The following is a 22,588-nucleotide window of genomic DNA, read 5'->3' as shown; positions in this document are numbered from 1 at the left end:
ACGTTCCATCGTAACGAGACTGCAGCTTCCAAGGGAGATGCACAGTTCCGATTCATCGAGCCGACCAGTCACTGGAGCGACGGCACGCTCGAGTTGACAGTAGTATACACCGTGACTGGTCAGACGAGCGTGCGGCAAATCTTGAACCGCGACGGTTATTGTTGTTTCACTTCTTTCGAAAGTTCATTGGACTCCTATTAATCGCGTTGAGCGACCGAGTCACCGACAGGGTGAATGTAATGCATTTACAGGAAACTTTTTAACTCTTTAATTACTGTAATGAAAATGGACGTATGTGGCACGAATTATAATTGTAATTATTCAGAACTTTTCACTTGCTAACTTCGACGTTAATAAAAAATAATCTTTTTTTTACTGTAATAATAACTTAAAATTGTACCTGCAGTAGAAATTTACGTTATCCGAAAGTATTGACGTCTCTTAAAATAGAATTTCCAATTGTGTCGTTTCGTAGTAACGCTAGGATTTTACGAGCACCGGCAAAGCTCGCTGGTTGTCATTCCTTTTTACGATTTCAAGACAAAAGCCGGTCAAGCCAACCGATCTAGAGATCCAGAAAGAAATGTTCCTTCATTTTTTACTCTTTCCTTGTTACGTTACAGGTGGTATTACAATAGAAATCAGAGAGAAGAGCCTATCGAGGACACATCTGGGCATTACATGGTGAGAGACGGTTCGTTGATCATACAAGGGGTCCAGGAAGGCGATGCTGGCTCGTATATGTGCACCGCCAGTAATTCGGAGGGCAGTGAATCCATGGAAGTGAGGTTAACGGTGTCTGCGCCATTGAGCGTTCATGTTCAGCCGTCGATTCAAACCGTCGATCTTGGAAAAGCCGCTCATTTGGTAATTGATGATTTCCATCCCTATTTATACGAGCCTGGTAATCTGTGGCTCGACTTAATTCACCCAAAATTAGAAGCATCGATGAAGATTCTGATTGCTCTTTATACCCTTAATATTCGTATCATTCATCTTTGAAGGTTCTATTTTTGTTAAACACGGATTATCAGGATCTGCTAATATTTATTACAGAATAGTGATATAAATCAATAACATACAAAGAAAACCGTTTATACTGTTCATTTATTTAATAATAATTTTTCAATACATGCTGTTGTTATTAGCAATCACTGTTCCACCATGAAACATATAATATAGCGTTCAGTTTAATTTAAGTTCAATAACATTGTAATTTGTTTACAAACGTTATACAGTAACCTTAATGATTTTGAACACAATATTCATTATGCCATATTCTGCTAATAATAATACCACAGAATAGTGGTATAAGTCAATAACATACAAAGAAAGCCGTTTATACTGTTAATTTATTTAATAACAACTTTTCAATACATGCTTTTGTTATTAGGAATCACTGTTCCACCATATAATACAGCGTTCAGTTTACTTTGTGAAGTTCAATTGTAATTTGTTTGCAAACGTTCTATAGTAACCTTAATGATTTTGTACATAATATTCATTATGCATTATTTCTGATCAAATTAGTACTGCCAGATTGTGTTAGCTTTATTTGACTCGCATTATCATAACAATACTTAATTTTAATTATGAAATAGGACAAACTCTTCACATAAGAACGCCAGGGAAAATCTGCCCAATATGTTTATTGATTATTCCGTCTCGGTAGATCCCTATTTCGAGCCGCGTATTCGGCAAACTTTTCTGTTCTTTTATGAACAAGAACGTTCGCTGCGAAGCAACTAGATTCCAATTTTCTTGGTAAATTGTTTGCCCAGAACCGGGCCATTTGCCGTGATCCCCGTTTCACTGTAATCCGATTTTCACGAGGTAAGGCGGGAAACGTTTCGAGTTGAAGTTTGTTTTCCCTCTACGTATCCGGCGGGGCTAGCCATGTTGGCAATCTTGTTTTCGTAACGGAAAAGAGGGCAGAAGATTCGAGGGCATCCCTGTATCGGTGTGCGCGTTTAAACCGGCCGACTCTCATCGGTACACCTTTTCTCTGAACTGCTTTTCAGACTTGCAGCGCAAGTGGATTTCCGCAGGCGGCGCTGTACTGGTTGAAGGACGGTCAGCCATTGAGAACGGGCGTTCGCATAAGGGCGGTTTCCAGGGAACGTATTTCCGTGATGTCGGTTGCACGGGAGGATCGTGGCATGTACCAGTGCTTTGTGAGGAACGAGTATGAAATGGCTCAAGGAATTGCGGAATTGCGGCTGGGCGGTGAGTCTTCTTTGTTTGCTTAACGTTTGCCTCCATTCTGCTCCATTCGCGCGATCTGCATGGGGAGCGAGCGAACGATGGAAATATAGAATAAACAGATCGTTATCGGGATTAAAATTGAAAACACGCATCTAATCTTAACTAGAACGTTCAATCTCGGACTACAAAATCACGAGGGTAGTTTTTTAAGGATCGTTGCACCACCCAAACGATATCGGATAACGATTCATAAACGGTAATTAAAAGAAATACCCTTTCTATCATAAACAAGGATCGTTTCATTATATCGTCGTTAAAGCACATTCAAGATTGCCCGTTTCATTCCCCTCCCTCCCGACATAATAATCTTTTTCTACCGCTGCAAGAAGCTCGAGCCACCCTGCTGACTCTCCGGTAATATCCATTATATCGTTTAAACGATTTTAAACAACCATCTTACTCCTTCATTCCCTCCTCTTCGTAGATAGCAACAGGATGGCTCGCGAAAACAGTTTAACGAACGTTTCGCGAAAATGAAACGTTTAAGACAGTCCGGCGTGGCGTCTAATAACATCACGTCCAGAGCCACAGCTTTAAATTACGTCTAGCTTCTTCAATTTCGACAGTTAAATTCTTGCTGTTTGAAAAACGTTCTCTTTGCACATTTTTCGTTTGTTAAGCCGATGATTTTCCTCGGTGGAGATTGGGTACGAGATTGAACCGATGTTTGGAAGACAGACTTGCAGTAGACTCAGGGACGAGGAAAGAGGCGAAAGGGTTGGGGGTGAACTTGTTTGTCGAGCGAATGGTTGCTGGTGGTTAATGCAGTGGAACTCCTACCCATACGATCCATTCCAGGTTTGCGTGGCACTCCATCGTAACGCGTTTTCCATCACGGAGCCGCGCTGCTTTCCTCTAGGGAAGTACGTGCCATTTTTGCGCGAAAATGGCCACATCTCTCTCTTCCGATCGTGCCTCCAGCTGGAAATCGCTGTTTGCCACCCGTTAATCGCGCTCGCTTCGATTCGAATGCTTTTAATTATAGAATCCCGCCAACCCATCGTTCGTGCTCGTCGCGTTTCTTTTCTTTGTTGATTTTAGCTGCTTTTAGATCGAGCTCGATTCAATTCCCGATCGGTGAGGAATTTTTGTGATCGAATATATATATGATGTTAATAGCCGAGTGTTTTGTTGAATGAGATTGAATTTGATCTCGGAAATTGAGCTAGTGGTTTTCGTGGATAAAGAGGGAGGAAAGTTGAATCGAAGCTTTAATTTGATTTGTAAATTTGTGAAATATAGAACGTTTCAATTAAAGCGGGATATTTAATTAGTATATTAAACTGTGTATAATTGAAATGCGAGAAAGAATTCATCTTTTCGCATTGTATATCTACCTCAGGAAAAGGGACATTAGAATCAGTGGCCTACAAAAGTTTTCTTCGTCCATCTTTTTCAGTCGACAATAAAGTGTGTCAACGATTACAATCGACCTTTTGTACTCGTGCTGCGACTTTTGCTCGAAGATACGCCTTTGTCGCGCGTTATTTCGATGTAAAATAGTCTTGTTTTTTCGAATTTCACGTTCAGCGGTCCTGGTATCGGTTACCACTACTTTAAGTAATGGACTTGGATGCTTTTTCCATTAACCGGACCCAGCTTGTACGGTGATCGATGCTTCCAAGTTTATCGTCCCGAAGATTTCAATTAAAACACTTTTATCAAGGCAGATTGCTATCGGCTGGAACTCGTTTACAGAGAGAAAAGTTGTCTGTCCGTCGATTTCGCGAGCCACCAGCTACCAACGAACGAGAAGATTTCCCAGGTATCGTTCGATGTTCCGAAACTCTGGAAAACATATTTTCTATCACGAAGTCGTTCCGCCCCGGGCTACGCGGTATTTTTCCAGGAAAATGGCCTCGTTTGCTTTCCATCGTTCGGTCGTGCACGCGGGACCGATGTTGCGTATTAATACGTTCTATCGAGAGCCGCGTGATACGCGAATTTTCCCCCCTGGAAATATAATAAAACCAATTTATCGACACTTTGTTTTTACCTTTCGCGAATTGGTATGCCTATGGGAACAAATCGTCCCTCTTTCAAACAGCGCGGCGCGTTAAAAACAAAGACACCGAAGTCAAATTTATTCATAATTTATAATTCCTCTATTCCGATATAAACAATGGTGTTGGTTGATTGGAAAAAGCGAATACAGGCGTTGGAATCGCGATGCTTTTTTACCGAATCAATGATCGCGACTTGGTCGGGGTGGAAATTCAATTAAAACTCGATTTACGAAGGAAATTAATTATTCTCATTTCTTACGATTGCGCGGAAAGTTCCTTACGTACTTTCCTAGTCATTAAACGCACACCGTGATATAGTGGCCGTTCGGTAACTTCGATAGTCGTCGAAACTTTAACTTCTCTTTCCTTCCCGGTTGGCCTCCATTTCACTGACCACGGACCAAAGATACAATTGGTACGGGATGCTTGCACGGTTTGTTTTCTCTTTCCCTCGATTCAAAGGCTGTCGGGCATCAGAGGTGAAACTATTTCCTCTCTTGCCACGCCCGCCACCCTATTGTACGCAAGGGGTAATTGAAGGGGCGAAGGAGAATAGGTTCTTAGTGGCCAGACACCGCGATAGAAACAAGAACAGGGGCAAACAACGGTAATGGATTCAACCTTTGAACGTTTCACCTACAATTGTATCCGCTCACGATAACTTGCCGTGACTCGGAGTTAAGCATGCTAAACGATTTTTCATTAGTTTTAAAGGGGGTTGTGATTGTATATTATTTCGAGTTTATTTAACCACTAACCACCATCATAAGAATTCTTATAATAAGATAAATATAATAAAAATAATCAGATATCGAGCTCCTGTATGTAAATGTATACCAATATTGTGTTTCTTCTTGACAGTGTCGCATCAATTGGGAATATTTCTTGAGGAAATCAATTTCTCTCTAATATGATTCTACCTATTATTTACAAGTATGATTTCGATCAATTCGTTCTCTTGCTGTTTGTATTTGCAGTCTACAATAACCATTTCTTCTTCCAATAATACAGAGTAATATCGTTCGTACACGGAATGTCTCGTAGGTTTTCGTATCGTTTATAGAAAAACAGTTGCTTGTTTTTATTAAAACAAACCTGCAATCTACAGCGTATCGATCTTATCGCAAATTGAATGTCATCAATTCGAATATTGATTTTTTTTGTTTATATTCGATCTCTACTTTTATTAGAAATTTATCAATTAAGGATTTGATATATTGAGTTACGCGAATGATCGAGGATGGAAAAGTTGGATGTCCCGTTAGCCCTCGTTAGAATTCTTCTCGGCCGCATGATTTCAAAGCTGCCAGGCATACAGTGTACATTAGGTGGGGATTGCCCGCAGCACGATGAGATAGTTAGTACCAGCACCCAGGATTTGCATACGCTAACGAGATTCCTGCGGTTTTGCCGATGCTTAGCATGCCGGTCGAGCACGATCTCGCTTCAGCTTGAACCTCTAGCTACGTCTATTTATTATGCGTCATAGATACGTCAGGGAAGAAGGCGTACCGCATGCAAGGAGGAGCAAACAAGGACACGAAAGAGTTACAACACACGTTCGTGCTTGCTGCAAGTAGTTGAGGTATTCGGGAGCCGAATATCGTACGAGGCACTTCGTTCAACTTTGACATCCAATTCTGTCCGAATACCGAATTAGAAACAGAGTTAGCCTACGTTGTTTCATTTTCTCATCCGAAGTTCTTGGAATATATTCGACGGCTAATTACATTTCTTTTGATGAATGTCAGTCAATCATTACTAGAATAACTTTCAACCACAAGGGGTTAAAATTTGAAATACTTTGTATATACTTCTAACTCTTATCATTACGAGTAACTGGGTCACGAGTCTACTCGAGGATAGCGTAATCAAAGGTTTCAGAAACGTAATTCGTTTAACGACCAGCGAAAGTCGCATTTCGTCGTAGAGATTGATCGCGACGCAATTATAATATACGAAGTGTGATCGCGAGGCGGAAATGTTAGACGAAGGGCATCGTTTAGAGAGGGGTCTAGAAATTCAGACGAGCCGGAAACGAAAAATTCGTTCCCTTACCCGTTACTACGGTAAATTAAGTTTCTAGACGAGTCGCGCTCGCGGTCGTTGCATCCGTGTTTCACTGGGATTTTTAATTTACATTGCTGCCAAGCAACGAACGGGCTACCTTCACGAGTACTGGTTATATTTAACGACAGACTGGGCTATTATTTACACGAAGGTCCTCGTTTTCTTTCCACGATAAACAAGCGGCTGTGCTCTCTGTTCGCGTTTCATTAACAACGGAACCCAGCTCGTTGAACCAAAACGCCGCCGTTGCCTCGTAAAATTATCGAGCGCGAAACGTTTACGTGGGATACATACACACGAACACGCATCGAAGCTTCGGTTAAATTCCTAATCGAGAATGAAATTTCAAACGTTCCATCGTATTACTGGTCGCACGGGACCGAGGGAGAACGCGGACGGTAAACGATAACCGTACGGTTGCTATCTCTTTAATCTGCATAATTTTACAATAAATACGAAGCACGGGCAAAAGAAACAGGAGAAGAAATACGATCCATTGTCAGAGGGGAATAGAAGAGAAGGTTGAGAGGTTAGTTATGATAAATCTTTCTTTTTCTTTCCTTGCCCTTTATTTTGAACCGTTTCGGTAAACACAAACACAGGGACCCTTGTACCTGAGATACTTTCAAAGATTATTCCACGTGCTGAAGGATCTTGGGACGCGAAGTAACTCCCTACGAAGACGAAGTAACGAGACCGGATAATTGGACAGACGTAATTGTTAATTTATTAATAGCTTTCTTAGCCAGCCCTGTCTTTTAATTATACGCACGGTGCCGACGTGACGTTGAATTTTTATGAACAACCACCGAGCGAGTGAATTAAAAGAGGAGTAAAATTACTACAGGTAGGTCTCGATTAGTGCGGATAATAAATCCCAGAAACCCGCAGTATTTTATTCAAGTCTCTGTTAACTTGCATGCTTCGATTCATGTCTGGATCGATATCTGAAATTTGTTGTTTTACGACCTCCATAGCTTGAAATATATCTTCGAATTCTTTGAGAAGAATCGTTTCTAGAAAACAAAAGAAATTTAAAAACCGTTAAAACAAAAGACTAATTTTTCCCACTGTTTTACCGATTGAAAGAAGTCTGGCATTTGTTGCACTATGTGAACTAGCATTAATTGAGACTTACCTGTATTTGAAAATTATTTACATACAATATTTATTATACGTTAGTGATTGCGTTGAACATCCGATCACGTTTTAACTTCATAAGTCACGTTAGATCGTGAATTAGCAACCGGCGATCAAACGATGTCGAGAAGGGGTGAAGTTTCATTAAGTCGCGAGTCGGAAGAATCACGGTATGCATGCGAAAAGTTCTCGGCAAGTCGTCGTTGTTATTTCATAGCCGACGTGCTCGCGCTTATGAACTTCATGAATTCATTACCGGCCAGGGTCGTTACGCGAAGCGGCACGTTCATTTAGAGCCCTTCAGGAAGTGGAACGCATATCCGCGAGCAACGCGCAATGATTACTTTCAATGTGTCTCTGTTAAGAGTCGCGGGACCCTCTTAATCCCGCGGAATCCATTAATCCGTCGACTAATTATTTATTACGAAGATCATCTCGAAGCTGATACGGAGCGTTTAGCGATTCGATAGGATCGCGGGGTTGTGTTCCCGGTGAATCCTATCAGGCTCGTTACACGTGTAATCGCGGATGCTTGGAAACCGCCTTTGTCAGTGTAACGAGGACGAAACATTAGGTCGCGTCGAAGCTCGTTAACGCTTTGGAAGTCGGGCAATTTAACCGCCTCGATATCGCGTTTCTCGCGATGCGGTTCAAACGGAAACTTTTGTTAACCCCGCAAAGAAGCGTTATGTACTAACAGCGGCCCAGATTCGTAGATCAACTGGAGTAAAAGTAGAACAGTTAGGAAGAATCGAAGTCCTATTGAAAAGGAGAAACGATGCGATCGTTTGGATTCCAGGAAAGGTGAAAATCGCTTGGTAGAGGGAAAACTAGAAGGCTGGCGATGCTTTCGTGGTATTTCGATCCTTCAGGGTATGTGTAATCCGAGCATAACGTCTGTTAACAGAGATCGCGCCGCAGCTGGTCTACAGGTTTATCGAACAGACAATGCAGACCGGTCCATCGGTTTCTCTGAAATGCAGCGCCGCGGGTAATCCCACCCCGCAAATTTCCTGGCTTCTGGATGGATTTCCGCTTCCACAAAACGACAGACTGCTGATTGGCCAGTACGTGACTGTGTATGGGGACGTAATATCCCACGTTAACATTTCTTCGGTAAAGTCCGAGGACGGCGGAGAGTACGAGTGCATCGCGAGCAGCCGGGCTGGCGAGGCAAGACACTCGGCGAGGCTCAATATTTACGGTGAGTACTTGGTAGCGGATAGAGCCAGTGTTAAGGAGAAGAATTGGCTGACGGTGTTGATTGAAATTGACTAGAAACCCAGGGGAATATTACGGATTCTCATCGATCGACGTCGGTATGGCGGTACGATGGGATTCTTCGTTATTAACCAGCACCCGTTAGCCAAGGGGTGGTCTGTTAATTAAAATCTACCCATTGCAGCTTTTTTTCGTTTTATCGGTAGATTTTCATACCGATATGGATAGAAGGATTTAACGCAGGAGTTGATTCGAGCATTTCCTTCTGGTGTGTTTATATTTGCCTATGTCCGTCATAAGATTGGATGAAAACGTTATTAGGGAGATGGTTTGAATGTTGCATCGGAACGGAAATTATTTGGAACGAGATGTATGGTGTATGTTTTGTTGCTTTTGTCAATCATAGGTTTACCATACGTCAGACCGATGTCGACGGTTTCGGCGGTGGCCGGGAAACAGTTTCACATCAAATGCCCGGTAGCTGGATACCCCATCGAGTCGATCATTTGGGAAAAAGGTGAGTAGCGTTATCTTCCGTTACTATTGTTGTATACCGAATCATTCTTTATCGTACTTAAATAGCCCGGCTTTCTCATCATATTATAAGTCAACAAACATCCCGAGTCTTTCTTTCTACTCCTAATGATTCAGCCGAACCAGTCAGCTTCAAACCTTGACCTCATAATCTCATCCCTTACCGACCACTGGACTTTCAATAACTCCCACCTTCCTATTTTTCCGATTCTATAAAATACCCAGCACTTTTCTTAGGAACTAGAGTCTACTTCTGTCACGACGAATATTGTATCTAAAACAACTTCGCTTGTATTTCATTTTGCGATTAAAATAAATATCGCGAGCGAAATACAACACTATCTTCTTTATATTTATCAATTGTTTCGTTACTTTGTCACCAGACGGTGTAAGGCTGCCCACGAATATGAGGCAAAGGGTGGCAAACGGCAGTCTATACATCGATACGGTACAACGAGCCGCCGATCAAGGCACTTACACATGCATCGCCAGAAACAAGCACAACTTCACCTCTCAACGGTCGGTCGAAGTGCGGGTTCTAGGTGAGTGAGCGAAAAGCAAATATTTCCCGATACAAATCTCTTTTACAGGCTTCACCGGCAGCAGAACGATTTAATTTTCCGAGTTATTCGAACTCTATTGGTCGCGTACGTCCACTGTTAGAGAATCACTTTTATCCTGTAGTATGAAATTCCGGGCTCGATATATCGTACAAATGAATACATCGATGGATGCTCCCGAACGTTAATCTTTTTCAAATACTTCCATGTTTTTACATCTATAGAGGAAGATTGTGATATCTTGTCAATCTGTATTAAATACTCGGAGAGCGATTTTAAATGGAGGAAAGGAGATATCACGGTGACAATTTTCCCCTGTGTTATTTCAAACAATTTTGAAAAGAAAAGAGAAAAGAAATGATCCTTCTTTGTTGAATTATTGTACAGTAATAAAAACAACGTGGACCGTACGTGATCATTCGAGGTACAAAAGAACGATTATCAAGCGATAATCACGGCACTAAAATCCCTTTGTTCGATACGCTCTCCCTATTTCCCGTCCGTAATTTTCCATCCCCGCGGCAATCGCGTATTAATTACAATTCGTGTATGCATAACATCGAGGCGTGTTTGATGCGTGCCGCGAAATTTACCTTCACACAAAATGTTTCTATATTAGGTTTACGGAGTGAATTCCGTGTACTCCATTGTTCATCGCCGCGCCGGCCGGGATTAGTTAACGCGAGGCAGCATTGCTTTGAATTTTCATCCCCCCTTTGGGTTTCGTGCACGAAATTTTCGAAACACCGTGAAACAACCGTGCCGCGAGCAACCGGCTTTATCTCTCTAAAAGCGGACTGTCATCGTCGTCTTTTAATTTGTTATCACGAAAGGGATACGTTTACATTGGAATTAAATTTGCAATTTAATCTATTTACACTCTATTTTACATTTCTCTGTACGGGTTTCTTTTTTGGTTCAAACAAGAATCCGTAAGTATTCTCGCCAGAGGTAAATTCAATTTCGAGAAAACGGAAGTGTGTGCAGTTTAATCGACGTTGCCTCGCGGGGAAGCGCTTCAGATACTGCTGTAACTGTGATCCAAAAGCTGGGGAAACGCAGTGAAACTTCTAAAAAAACAAAATTTCGAGAAACCTGCCCGTAAGTTGCCTTTAAAGGATTCTTTGGCAAACGTTCCAGTGGTGCAGGAATATTTTACCGTGTCTTTGAGGAGTCCTCGAAAGCGATTCTTCGGACGCAGTTCGTCTGAATAATCGATTCGTCGTCTCGCGATAAGAGCTTCGACGTTCGTGGAAAAAGGAGGAAAATCAAACAGGCACGAGGAGAATAGAATTCGTTAATCGAAAATCTCAGAGTCAAAATTAATTAACTCTTCTTCGTCTGAATTCGCTTCTATTTACTCGTCCGCGATACGACCGTATCGGTTACTCTGATTTAGGCCGATTTGCGTTACGTTATTCTCCTGCTCCACTGGAATTGTCTTGCGTGCTGCTGCAAAGGAGATCAAAGGGAAATGTGTACCCGATGCACATTATCCGCGTCTATCGGATGCTTCTATGAAACGTAATCGTTTGGTTAATGGAGGTGCAGCTCGTTGCGAGCTCTCTGGACACGAACGAAAAAATTTTCGTGACGCGGAAATTCTCTTATGATAGTCATCGTATTATAGTCTGTTACATGTAAAAATGAGAAAAAAGAAATCAAACCTGAGACTTATAGTCACGAGATAGAGGAACGAGGGTATAAGTCCCGTGCGTCGCCGACCTTCCGGACTCTTGGTTCCAATTTTTAATTAATCAATTCGTGATACAGTGTCCTAAGGAATTTCACTTGAAAAAATGTCAAAACCAGAGAAACATGTACAGACTATATACGTAGGAGCAATTTTGTGTACATAGATGTGCGTTAGGGTGTGTGTACGTGTGGGTGTATGTGTCAACCCCTCTCTATCTCTATCTCATTCTATCTTTCTCTATCTCTTCTATGTGCGTCAACGGATATCCGTGCGTTTGACAACACTCGCGAACGAACCCACGCACCAAGAGCACAGCACTTCACTGCATCGCTCAAGCATCTGTCCTTGCACGCGCTCGCCTAACTGCTCTGTATATTATTATTCCGTACGTGTACCATTGTACATAAAAATTCATAACGCGGCGATGCCTACGTATCCGCTATCTTGAGAGGAAAGGATACGAGGACGCTACGTATAGTACGTGCCGGCAAGGATACACGGGACGCTCACCGTCGCGTCGCTTCGCGCGATCCGCTTCCAGTTAATCGGCTCGTGCATCAAGCAGGCAAAGGATCGTGACTGGTTAAAGAAAATTTTACGAGTAGATCAGGAGGGGCGTCGCGTCGTAACGCGACAGAGGGGTGAAAAATATCGCTGACCGGGTTAATATCGTCACGACGACGGATGCCATTGATAGTCCCGTTTTATGCTCGATATTATGCCTCAGAGGCGCAACGTATGAAAAATTGATCGTTTCCGGTCGCTTAGCTCAGGCAAAAGACGTTCCTTTTAGACGAATAACTTTTATGGATTAAAGTGCTTGACGAGAATATCAGTCAATGACGTGTCGAAGGTAGTTTTTATCGATGAATTTTAAACTTTCAATTTCATTCGCGCACCGTGTGTACCGATCGTATCGATAATAATGATATAAATGGTAGGCAGCGTTCGATCGAGCGTCCCGCGTATTCTATCCCGTGTGCACGCACTTGTATATAAATATGCTGTTGTCGAAGCATCGATATTCTATTACCGTGATTCGATCATCGTTTATTTCGCGCGTTGTGCACTTCACGACTACTGTGCAGAGATGGAAAGAATAATAGCGGAACGGCACAGCAGCAAAGGGAGCGCTTCGCACGCTCCGTCCTGACCCCACGTTTGATCCTCGCGTTTAAATTTTGCCGCAACGCTGACTTCGTACCATCTCCCTTTGTCGCGAAGCGAAATTTTTCTTCTTTGTGAAGAAAATCTAACGCGATTAGTGTGTGATCGCATCGGCCAATAGCGCGTGACAATCTAGAACCCATGTGCGTGAGGCGTGACGCACCGACTACGATCAATCGTACCCCGCATTCCTTTCGCTATTATTCTTTCCATCTCTGCACAGTACGCTTTACATAACTGTTGCATCAAACAGGCACGATTTTACCGACAATTTTCATAATCGATAGAAAATAAATCGAAGGTTACAAGAGCGTCGAACGACTTAGATAGGTCTTTATTTGCCATGGATAAAAAGGACCAAAAGAATCGAGCTTATCGCTAGCGGTTCACCTGCAACAGATTTATATATGAAGTTGATATTGATTGCATAAGCTGGCTCGGCGGAAACGTGGAATCTTCATCGAAAAACGAAAGGATCGTCCGGTGAACGAGTTCATTAATACGATTCGGAGGGAGGGTGAATTTTTCCGCGAATTTTTCATTCCACTCGAGAAGAGAAGCAGCGATGGAATCGTCGAACCCCGCCATAGATGGAAAAGTGAAAACCGATCAACGAAAAAATTTCACGCCGCGGCGATCACGATTAAATATCGATTATCCCGTTTGTTTCCCTAACGCGCCGGTTTATCGTCAAACCGTTTAAGGCAAAGAAGTGTATTGCGTGACGTTACAATTATTGCGAGCCATCGCTGTTGTGTGATATTGAAAAAAAAAAGGACAAAAGGGAAGGGTAGAACGAAACGCGAGCGTAAAGCGGGCGGAAGAGATATAATTACACGAGCAAAGCGCGTTCGAAAATTGCGTTTCAGTGAAACTGAATTTGCCGGGTGTAATTCGAACGCTCGATTCCCCGATTAACTTAATCGATTTAGCAACAAAAATGGGAAAAGCTTGTATTCCTACGATCAATCTGGTGTCTGAACGGGGGGAAGTATACAGGAATTTGTTTCGCAGTGAATCGTGACGATTTTTAGCGAGTTACGCGCGATGATTGCCTATTAACTCTTAATTGGGAAGATTAAATACGCGCCGCGTAACCGTTCCAAGCATTATCAATCGGATTTCGATGAAAAAAAGTATGGCTGGATATGTTATCCAATTAATCGTACGATTGAATCGCTACCAGATCTTACGGTAATACAGCCACGAGATTAATATGAAAAAAAAAATTGTCGATAAAATAAATCGCCTAATAATCAGATAAGAGAACACGGTAGCGTTATCAGTGAAGTTCGCAACGCGCAATCTCTATCTGTCTGATAAGCTATCCGTGTGTCTATAGACAACCGCAACAACAAACGATATCCTTTGTACGCCGCGCATTAGGATACTCCGTGCGACTGGACCAACGTAATTCTAACAAAATTTTCAGCCAACGAAGGGAAATATTCTTTGAAGCTTCTTCAAAGACCTCGTTTTAAGGCTTTAATTTAGTCACACGCGGGCCCGGCCATGGAAATTTAATTAACGCCGCTGTAATTACAAGCAGCACAATATGAACAGCCTTTGACCCGGTGGTGCCTTCATTAAGCAACCGGAGTTTCATTCGACCTATCGAGATAGTTGGACCGTCCACTATTTTTTTTTCCATTATTTTAGTTAATGGTCGCAGGGTGTGTCCTATCAACTAGCTTTTCTTACAACCGATGCTGTCAGATATCTTCAAATTATTGTACAGTGAAATATCGATTGCAGAAGGAAAGATAATTAATTGATCGTCATCTGACAGCATCGATAGACGATCAAGACCGTCTGTCAGCGTTCAACGTTGCGTCCCAATTCTCCAAACCCTCTATCCCCCGAATCTCTTCGTGTGTCATCCCCCAAAACACTTTCACCCCCAAAAGACACCGCGACTTCTCTATAGCGTTCGTGAACCGCTTTTTTTTTTGACTGGAATGCCACCTTTGTCTTTGTATTGTTCTTTCAGTGCCACCTAAAATCACGCCTTTCAGTTTTGCTCGCGATTTAAACGTAGGGGACCGTACTAGCGTACAGTGCGTGGTCGTGACTGGCGATCTGCCACTGACGTTCACGTGGCTGAAAGATAACGTGCCAATAGAGACGATCAGGACGTCGCAGGATGCTACGTCGTCAAGCCATAGCCGCGTTCAGGCACCGGCCAGTCATGGAGACGCGATAAAGGGTCCCAAAAGGGGCCCGAAGGCCGACGGCCAGGGGGAACAGTCCCCGAGAAAGGCGATTACCGTCCGCCAATATGACGCTTTTACCAGCGCCCTGAGCATTAGCACGATCGCACCCGCGCACAATGGCACGTACACCTGTCGCGTGGCCAATGGCGCTGCCACCGTCGCTCATTCTGCACTCCTTCACGTCAACGGTAAACGCACACCGTTGGTGTACATCTTCTTCGGTTCAGGCTTTACGACGACAGAGCTGTTAATACAATTTTTCGATTCTTATCGTTCGTTCAATTCGTTGATACCTTTATTCTTGAATAAGGTTGTCCACGAGATCCTTTGGGCATTAAGGGTGACGCAATTAGGGTGAGCAGGGTAGATAGAAAGCGATATAGGATCAAACCTCTGCCACGAGGGCAAACTCATGGATGGCCTTAACGTAGAATATTTTCGGCCGATCTCGGCGTGTCTGCATGCTACGATACGTCGTCAGATCGTGAAATTTATTATAGTTTTGAAATTTGTGGAATTTTGAGAAAGTGTAGCATGATGCACTGGAATTAAATAATAATTGAAGTCATTATCTAAAATTGAAATTTGTACGAGTTACCCTATCGTGTACTGTATGTTCGTACGTTATCCATGTTATAACGTGTCGTACTTGTTACCGTTGTTTCTACTGCGACGATCAACGCGTTAAAAAGGCCGACTCGCGATTCAACGGTACGTAATAAAGACAGGCTGGCAATTTTCCAGCTCCCTGGATTATGTGCTCACGGTGGAAAGTAACTGATTGATCGGTCGGTAAGGAAACATCGGAACGTGGTCTCTCTAACTGCTGGCATGATCGATCAATCAGCAGTGCTCGAGACCGGCGCGTCGCGACGCGATCAATTTTTCCTAGCAAAAGAGAACTTTTGATTCGGCTAACGACTGCAACCTTTTTGTACCAGTTCGTCTTATCGATCGATGCTGATGTATCAATTATGAGACACCTCTGTCGTCGTTCGCCAGTCGAGTTTCTTATGCACCACGTACACCGAACATCGTCGAGGATGATCTCGGATCATCGAGCGAGATCATTCGAAACGATCCGTTTCTGCTACATGCTAGTCCAACATGCACGTCCAAGGCTACGATTACGATAAAATCGTTTTCTAAAAAAATTTTCTCGATTTTTATGATGTCTTTCACGATCATACTTCAAATATTGAGAATATTTCCAAGATACTTAAGAAAACGTTTTCATTATAAAAATAGCCTAACGTGGCACGTCCAACTGGGAGAAGCTTTTCCTCGATTAGCCTCCAGTTTCAGAGTCATTTTTCATGATAATCTTTTTTCATCGCCATTCGTGTCTCGGGGCGATATCGAGCGTGACGAAACGTGCGAGGTGACGGCTCGACGCGGATTATTAGATTTCAATTTAGATCAGAAATAGCCGCGACGGGGCAAGACGAATCGCCTCGAAAGCTGTCCCCGTTACGACGTGACACGAATTTTCGATCTCTTCCGAATTTTTTGAAAGCTTCGTAATTCTCTCTGTCTTAACAACACTCTGTGACTCCTGCACGCTGTTCTTCTTATGCACGCCTAATTGCACGCTTTTTACCTAACGGAATACTCTTGATACGTATATATATATATATATATATATATATATATATATATACGTATCTATATATGTGTATCTATATGTACATGTCCAGTATAATAATATCTTGCCAGTTGTTTCATAACTCTCGTATACGAACGGCTCGTTTATTTATTTTCTAGTGTGTGGTAACGAGTCGACAAATGAAGTATGTTTCGTAGATCATACAAGACGATCTGTGACATCGAAATGTTTGTTAAAAATTTTCATTTAACGAAGCAAGTTTTCGCATTCGTTTTGTTGAAACTCACGCACGGAATTGGCTGGCACGAAATTAAACGGAAATCCATGGTCGGATTAGGATTTTTCGTTTAATTTTGCGCTCGATGGGCCTTGAATTTCGGGCTCGATGTCACAGCGTGTGATCGCTTCCACTTTTTCAAAGTTACCGTATCGTGTTGGTTTTAATCTTTGCACACACAAAAAAAACAATCACGCGTGGTATGCATCGTTCAGCATTAACATATCATATTCGACGAGACACACGTAATGTTATTTATTTTCTGATTGAGTATCTATATATTACATTTTATATATATATATCCATTTCTATGGTACTCTTTCCACGACGGATCGTTGTGAACGACACTCGAACCACGATCCAGTAGGAGTCGTGCTCTTTTTGACCCGTTCCGAATGAATCATTCACACCTTTGTTGCTCTCGATGTTTGTGTTGTATCTGGTATATCGATTCACGTATTCAACTCGGCCCTCCGACCGAGTTATTATATTATATCACTGTATTATCACTTTGTAGAACAGTATCTTTTTTTTTTGTCAAGACTATGCTATGTTTCGCTCGAGATATTCTCTATGATTTTTGTACTTGTCATCCTCATTATCATTATCATGATCGTTCAAAATATCATTAAGTAGTAAATCGTATACAGGATGAAATCGATACGAGCGACTTTTCGATGATTTACACGTTCGATATGAAGCGATAATTACAAGTTGGTTCGAATCCTTTGATCGTTTACGAATATCTCGATGGGTCACTCGTCTCCTTTCGTCCTAGTTAGTTTTCACGCTCGTTTCGATAATTAAACCGCTCGACGTCCTTCTATAGGACCTGGTAAGTAACTCAAGGATAACGAGATCGAATGAGAAAAGAAAGGCAAAGTTTCACGTGAAATTTCACCCTTTATGAAAGTGATAAATTTACGAGTGAACGCGGTCAGGGGTTGCGAACAGCATGGATCCGGTTTCACGCTCCTCTTCAACAATTTCCCTCTCGTTTACAGTCCTATCGCCGGTTACTCGCAACTTCATCGGGCAACTGCCTTGAAAAAACAACATCGGTCGACATTAGTAGTTGCTTCGGGGTCATAAATGTTCATTTTCCGGGCCACGGGGTACGCGTGGGCGGCTATTGCCGGATATTTACGACCCTGTCGCAGTTTTTCACGGAGCCTGATTTTTGCGGGGGAGCGTTGTACACCTGTTCCATGTTCCTGTCGAGAGGTCACGTAGGAAGATACGCATCGATAAGTTCGATAATACTTGTCGAACCGGTGGAAACTTCGGGCGAAGTAGTATAGGCACGCGTGCGGTCAGACAGCGAGGTAATGGACTTGCGCCTGGTCTACAGAGTGCGCTTGAACTGGTGGTTCGATCGAAATACTATGAATTTCAGGTGTGAATATAAATAAAAGACGTGGAGTATTATTTTTTTATACTGAATTTTATTTTAGAGAAAAATTACTTTCAGCATTTTGTTAAGTACAATTCAATTGACCTCGCCTATTGTTTCTATAACAGGCATTTTATGCTTTCTAAATGAACTACCAATTTGAATCGCCCTGTACATTCGTGAAATCTACGCAGATTCGATGGACGAACAATGTTTCGAATTTCATGCTTCGTGACCTATCGTTCTCCTGTTTCGTGATGAGACTTCGCTAGGCCGAGGAAGCAAAAAATAGAGAGAGAGAAAAAAAGAATCGAAACGTTGGAAATAATTCGATCGGACAAATACACGAGTAATTGTACGCGGGATCAAGTACGCCGTTGAAATTACAGAAAGGTTCGTTTCGTCCTTTTTGTAGTTCGTTTCGGGATTGTCGTTGCTGCCGAGAGGAACATTAATTACACTCGCTTCGTTCCCGGGAATGGATTAAACTCCAAGCAGTCTGTATCCCCGAGCTGTATTTTAATGTTAATTTCAGACGTTTCGGAAGAAGATTTATTAACATCCCGTTGTTTTCGACGAGTAGCTCCGCTATTAATTCCGTTTCGCCAGGAAGTTTCAGCCAGGAAGTTTTTCGATTTCGATGTAATTATCCTGATGTGCTGTCCAATTTCATCGCGATACGACGAGCGTTTCTCTCTCTTTTACAACTTAACGTTCGTCAACATAAAATATCCCTCGCGCGATCTATCGAAGTCTCATGGGCGAACAGGGTTGGTACGCGGTCCCCTTGAATCGCGTTCGAAAGAATTCTCCCGTTCACCTTCTACATTCATCCAAACCTTGTTCCTTGCCCTGAAAAAGAGGAAACGAAGACGACAGCGTCGTCTCTGTTGGAGATACGCGTATAGGAGAGCCGTTAACGACGGCATGCAGGTACATACTATTATCACACGTCACGTTTATAGTTCCACCGCGGATCTCGCCGTTTTATTTCGAGAACGGTGTGACGGAAGGGATGAGGACACAGCTAATGTGTACCACGAGCCAGGGTGACCAGCCGTTCAACATCACCTGGTTGATGGACGACAAACCGATACAGAAAAGATCGGGTGACGGTGGTGTGTCGGCGTCGTCGTCATCCTCGTCGTCGTCGTCGTCGTCGTCCTCGTCGTCCTCGTCCTCGAGCGGATCCACCGCGGCCGTGCTCGAGACAGGGAACAACATACAGATAAGCGACTATCCGCCGTTTTCCAGCATCCTGACGATAAATAACGTCAGCGCTAAGCACAGCGGGAACTACACGTGCCAGATCAGCAACGTCGCTGGCCTGGCCGAATACTCGACCAGCCTCTCCGTTGCTGGTTGGTGTCTCAAACGAGCAACAACAAAAAACGACATGGTAGCTGTAAGAACCTGTGTACATAAACCGTGTGTGACTGCGACACACACACCTGTCTGTCTCTCTCTTTCACTCTCTTTCACTCTCTTTCTATGTGTGTACGGTGTGGATGGACAAGGATATCTTAGAAACGATGTACGCCGTGGATACTGTGAATTCTTTATGACTGAGGAGACTGAAAGGTTCTTTAGGATTTTATAAGCAGGAGCTTTGTTTTTCGTAAAGAAGGTGAGATATTTGAAAAAGTTCAGTACAAGGATTTTTACGTATAAAAAATGACACTTTTATTAGCGACAGATTTTCATGGTTTTGAAAATATCACCTAAGGTTTAAAGTCACTCCCGAAATCCAATCACTTGTATCTCGAAAACGAAGCTCGTAATCGCAAACTGCTAAGAGATTTTTCAATTTACTTAGTCACGAAGGATCTGCAATCTTCGCGGTGTACATTTTACATCTAGAAACATCCTGTACATACACACTTATATATATACACGTGTGTATATACATATCACGGCACAGAAACCGAGCAGTCGCTACGGAGGATTGGAGTAGCAGCGTGTTTCGATGAAATCGATTTCGTAGACAACGTTTCCGGTGACCCCGCAGGATTCTTCCTGCCTCTTATCTCGATGCGGTCCCATCTTGCCTCGGATTTTCCCTCCTGATCCCTCGGCACGATGATGTTCCACGAATGGTTTAAGCCAGCTTAGAAAAGACTTTCGAATTCATAGAAAAGCCGTGTCGCGGCAGGAAAAATGCTGTTCCAGAGAGCAGAAAGAAATTCTAGAGAAAGAAACGAACGGGGGTCTTCGTCAAAGAACACATCGCGCGGTCTGCTTTGATAACACACATCTTCGATAAAAGCGTCACGAGAGACCGGTTGTTTGATGTAGGTTACGCGAGTTTGCGCAGTACACCGAGTGCTTTCTCAACAATTTCATGCGAGGGTGGAACAAAGAGGGATTGGTAGGTATATTAAATTACAGAATACGTATTTTCTGTTATTTGAGGTAGGTAACGGTTTCACGGTTCCAAATAGGTACGTTCCCCAAAGAAAATAGCCAAGAGACCGCGAAACGGATGTCCCTCGTTTCTCCGAGGACTTTGCTGGTCGCCGCGCAATTACATTTCTCCAACTACACCTTTTTCCGTGGTAAAACGTACAACGAACTGCTCTCCTCTTTTTTTCCCTCTTCTTCTGAACGCAAGCACGTTTTCCTAGCTTCGAGCTCGTCCTCTGCAACGACATTTCTCCGTGCTTTTCGAAACGGCATTACAAGCCTAGTTTCCTCAGGGGCTAAAGTTCCTTGTGACAGTCGGATCGAGGCTCTCACGAGGATACGGTCGTAGGCAAATTAGTTTCGAGTTGCCGAGGTGGCGCACACGGTAATGCGACTTTTCAAGAAGTTTCAGCCAGTCGCTCGACGATTTTCGAAAGTCGCCACCACTCGTTCCTTAGGCGCGATCGAATGTAAATCACCTTCTCTCTTCGTCCGAATAGAATGGTTCTGAATTCTCGCAGGAGTAGCTTCGACACCCGGGGAACGGTTCTTTCCTCAACGAGAACAGAGTTCCTTGTTTCAACGGGACGATTAATCGATTTCTTTGACGGTAATTTAATTCAATTGAACTACATTGATTTCAACTATTGTTCCTACTATATTTCAATTTCTCCCTCGTCGTAATGAAAAAGAAGGAGCAGTTTGATACACGAATGAAAGACATTAAGAGCGTGACACGTTCCGTCAGGATGTAATGTTCTTCTCGCCATTCATATTCACTAAGAGCGTCCTGTATTCGGTGGCGAAAAAGGTACCGTAAATTCGGGTTATCCCTGTTATAACAGGGAATCAATGGTCCCATGAAAACGTACGCACATCCCTCGTGATTTCGATATCGTTTTTTCCCTCGCTTGTTCCCGCTTCGTACACGAGAGCTCCTCCTATCCGTTGAAATAACACCGGCTATGTTTTGTCCCGCTAACGAACTATTTTTACACTGCTCCGTTCAATTTGATCCAGAAAAACACGACGCGTCGTTGAAACAATATCTCGTACGTAGCTCATTAATTTCGAAAATCAATTAATACGGCAATGGAATTCGATTGAAAGATTATCAAGAAATTCGTCAGAAAGATTTCCCATAAAACGAGCAACAGTTCCCTACGATGTATCAATCAAAGCGTTAAGGTTCTCGGATTGGTTTATAGGGTCGTTACGATCAGAAGCTATCGATCGTCAGTTTGCGAGTCGTAAGAATGGAGATTTGATCGTATACGGTTGCCGAAATGGGCAACCGAGAAGGAGCCATCAACGTGGACTTAATCGGAATCGCTTGGGACACGGTACCGTGGAACTCGCGGAACTCGTTCGAAAGGTCGAAGTTTTCGCGTCAGCCAAACTTAATGGGCTCGGAGAACGTGGGTGGTGGCCGTTCGAAACAGTGGTCGATCGAGTGGAAAATAGGGTACGCGATTTCCAGCGATCAGCAAAAGCCGGGAGAGACGATAAGAGCTACAATGACCGTCGTCGCGATACCAGAAAGAAGCACTCGCGATATCGCGTGGACGATAAGACCCGTCTTTCCATTTGTTTGCCGTTATTACAGCCCGACTAGCCCGTGCAGTCTGGTTATATCCGGTATCAAGATGTCCTGGACGATGATACCGCCCGGATGCGAGTTACGTCTGACTAGAGCAACGACTGAAACGGAAACGGGGAAACGTGTAGATAAACGCGAGCGTTAGCCTCCGTTATCGGTAACACGTGTCCTAATGCGTATGAAACGAGCCTTGTATACACGTCCCGTCATTCGAAAACCATTTTCGACGGGTATCACTGATGGAAAAGGTAGTACTAACACTTTAGATGTCTCCAGAGACACGAGAGAATCAAGGATTCACGAGTCATTTAAAGTTGCTTTTTGACGAACTCGGACAGTCTGCGAGTTGCTTGATCTTTTCATTGGAATACACGGTTAACTCGTTACAGTACAGATTCTCTGATAAATTATGCTCTGTTGCTGCTCTTTCGAGGTAC

The 22,588-nt window shown here is 43.1% G+C and overlaps 1 protein-coding gene across 1 annotated transcript in view; it reads left to right on the top strand.

Annotated features, from left to right (window-relative positions):
- The window catches only part of LOC114872797 (Down syndrome cell adhesion molecule-like protein Dscam2), a 111,833-nt gene that overhangs the window by 64,971 nt on the left and 24,274 nt on the right, over positions 1 to 22,588 (top strand). Inside the window, exons 7-12 of the mRNA XM_046285607.1 lie at positions 624 to 867; positions 2,022 to 2,226; positions 8,389 to 8,685; positions 9,109 to 9,219; positions 9,620 to 9,778; positions 14,650 to 15,060. Coding sequence (XP_046141563.1) covers positions 624 to 867; positions 2,022 to 2,226; positions 8,389 to 8,685; positions 9,109 to 9,219; positions 9,620 to 9,778; positions 14,650 to 15,060 — 1,427 coding nt within the window. The remainder of the gene's footprint in view (positions 1 to 623; positions 868 to 2,021; positions 2,227 to 8,388; positions 8,686 to 9,108; positions 9,220 to 9,619; positions 9,779 to 14,649; positions 15,061 to 22,588) is intronic.

Source organism: Osmia bicornis, chromosome 1 (genome assembly GCF_907164935.1).
Source record: "Osmia bicornis bicornis chromosome 1, iOsmBic2.1, whole genome shotgun sequence".
Taxonomy (NCBI): domain Eukaryota; kingdom Metazoa; phylum Arthropoda; class Insecta; order Hymenoptera; family Megachilidae; genus Osmia; species Osmia bicornis.
The sequence above is the reverse complement of the archived record's forward strand: the minus strand, read 5'-3'. Positions and strand labels throughout refer to the sequence as shown.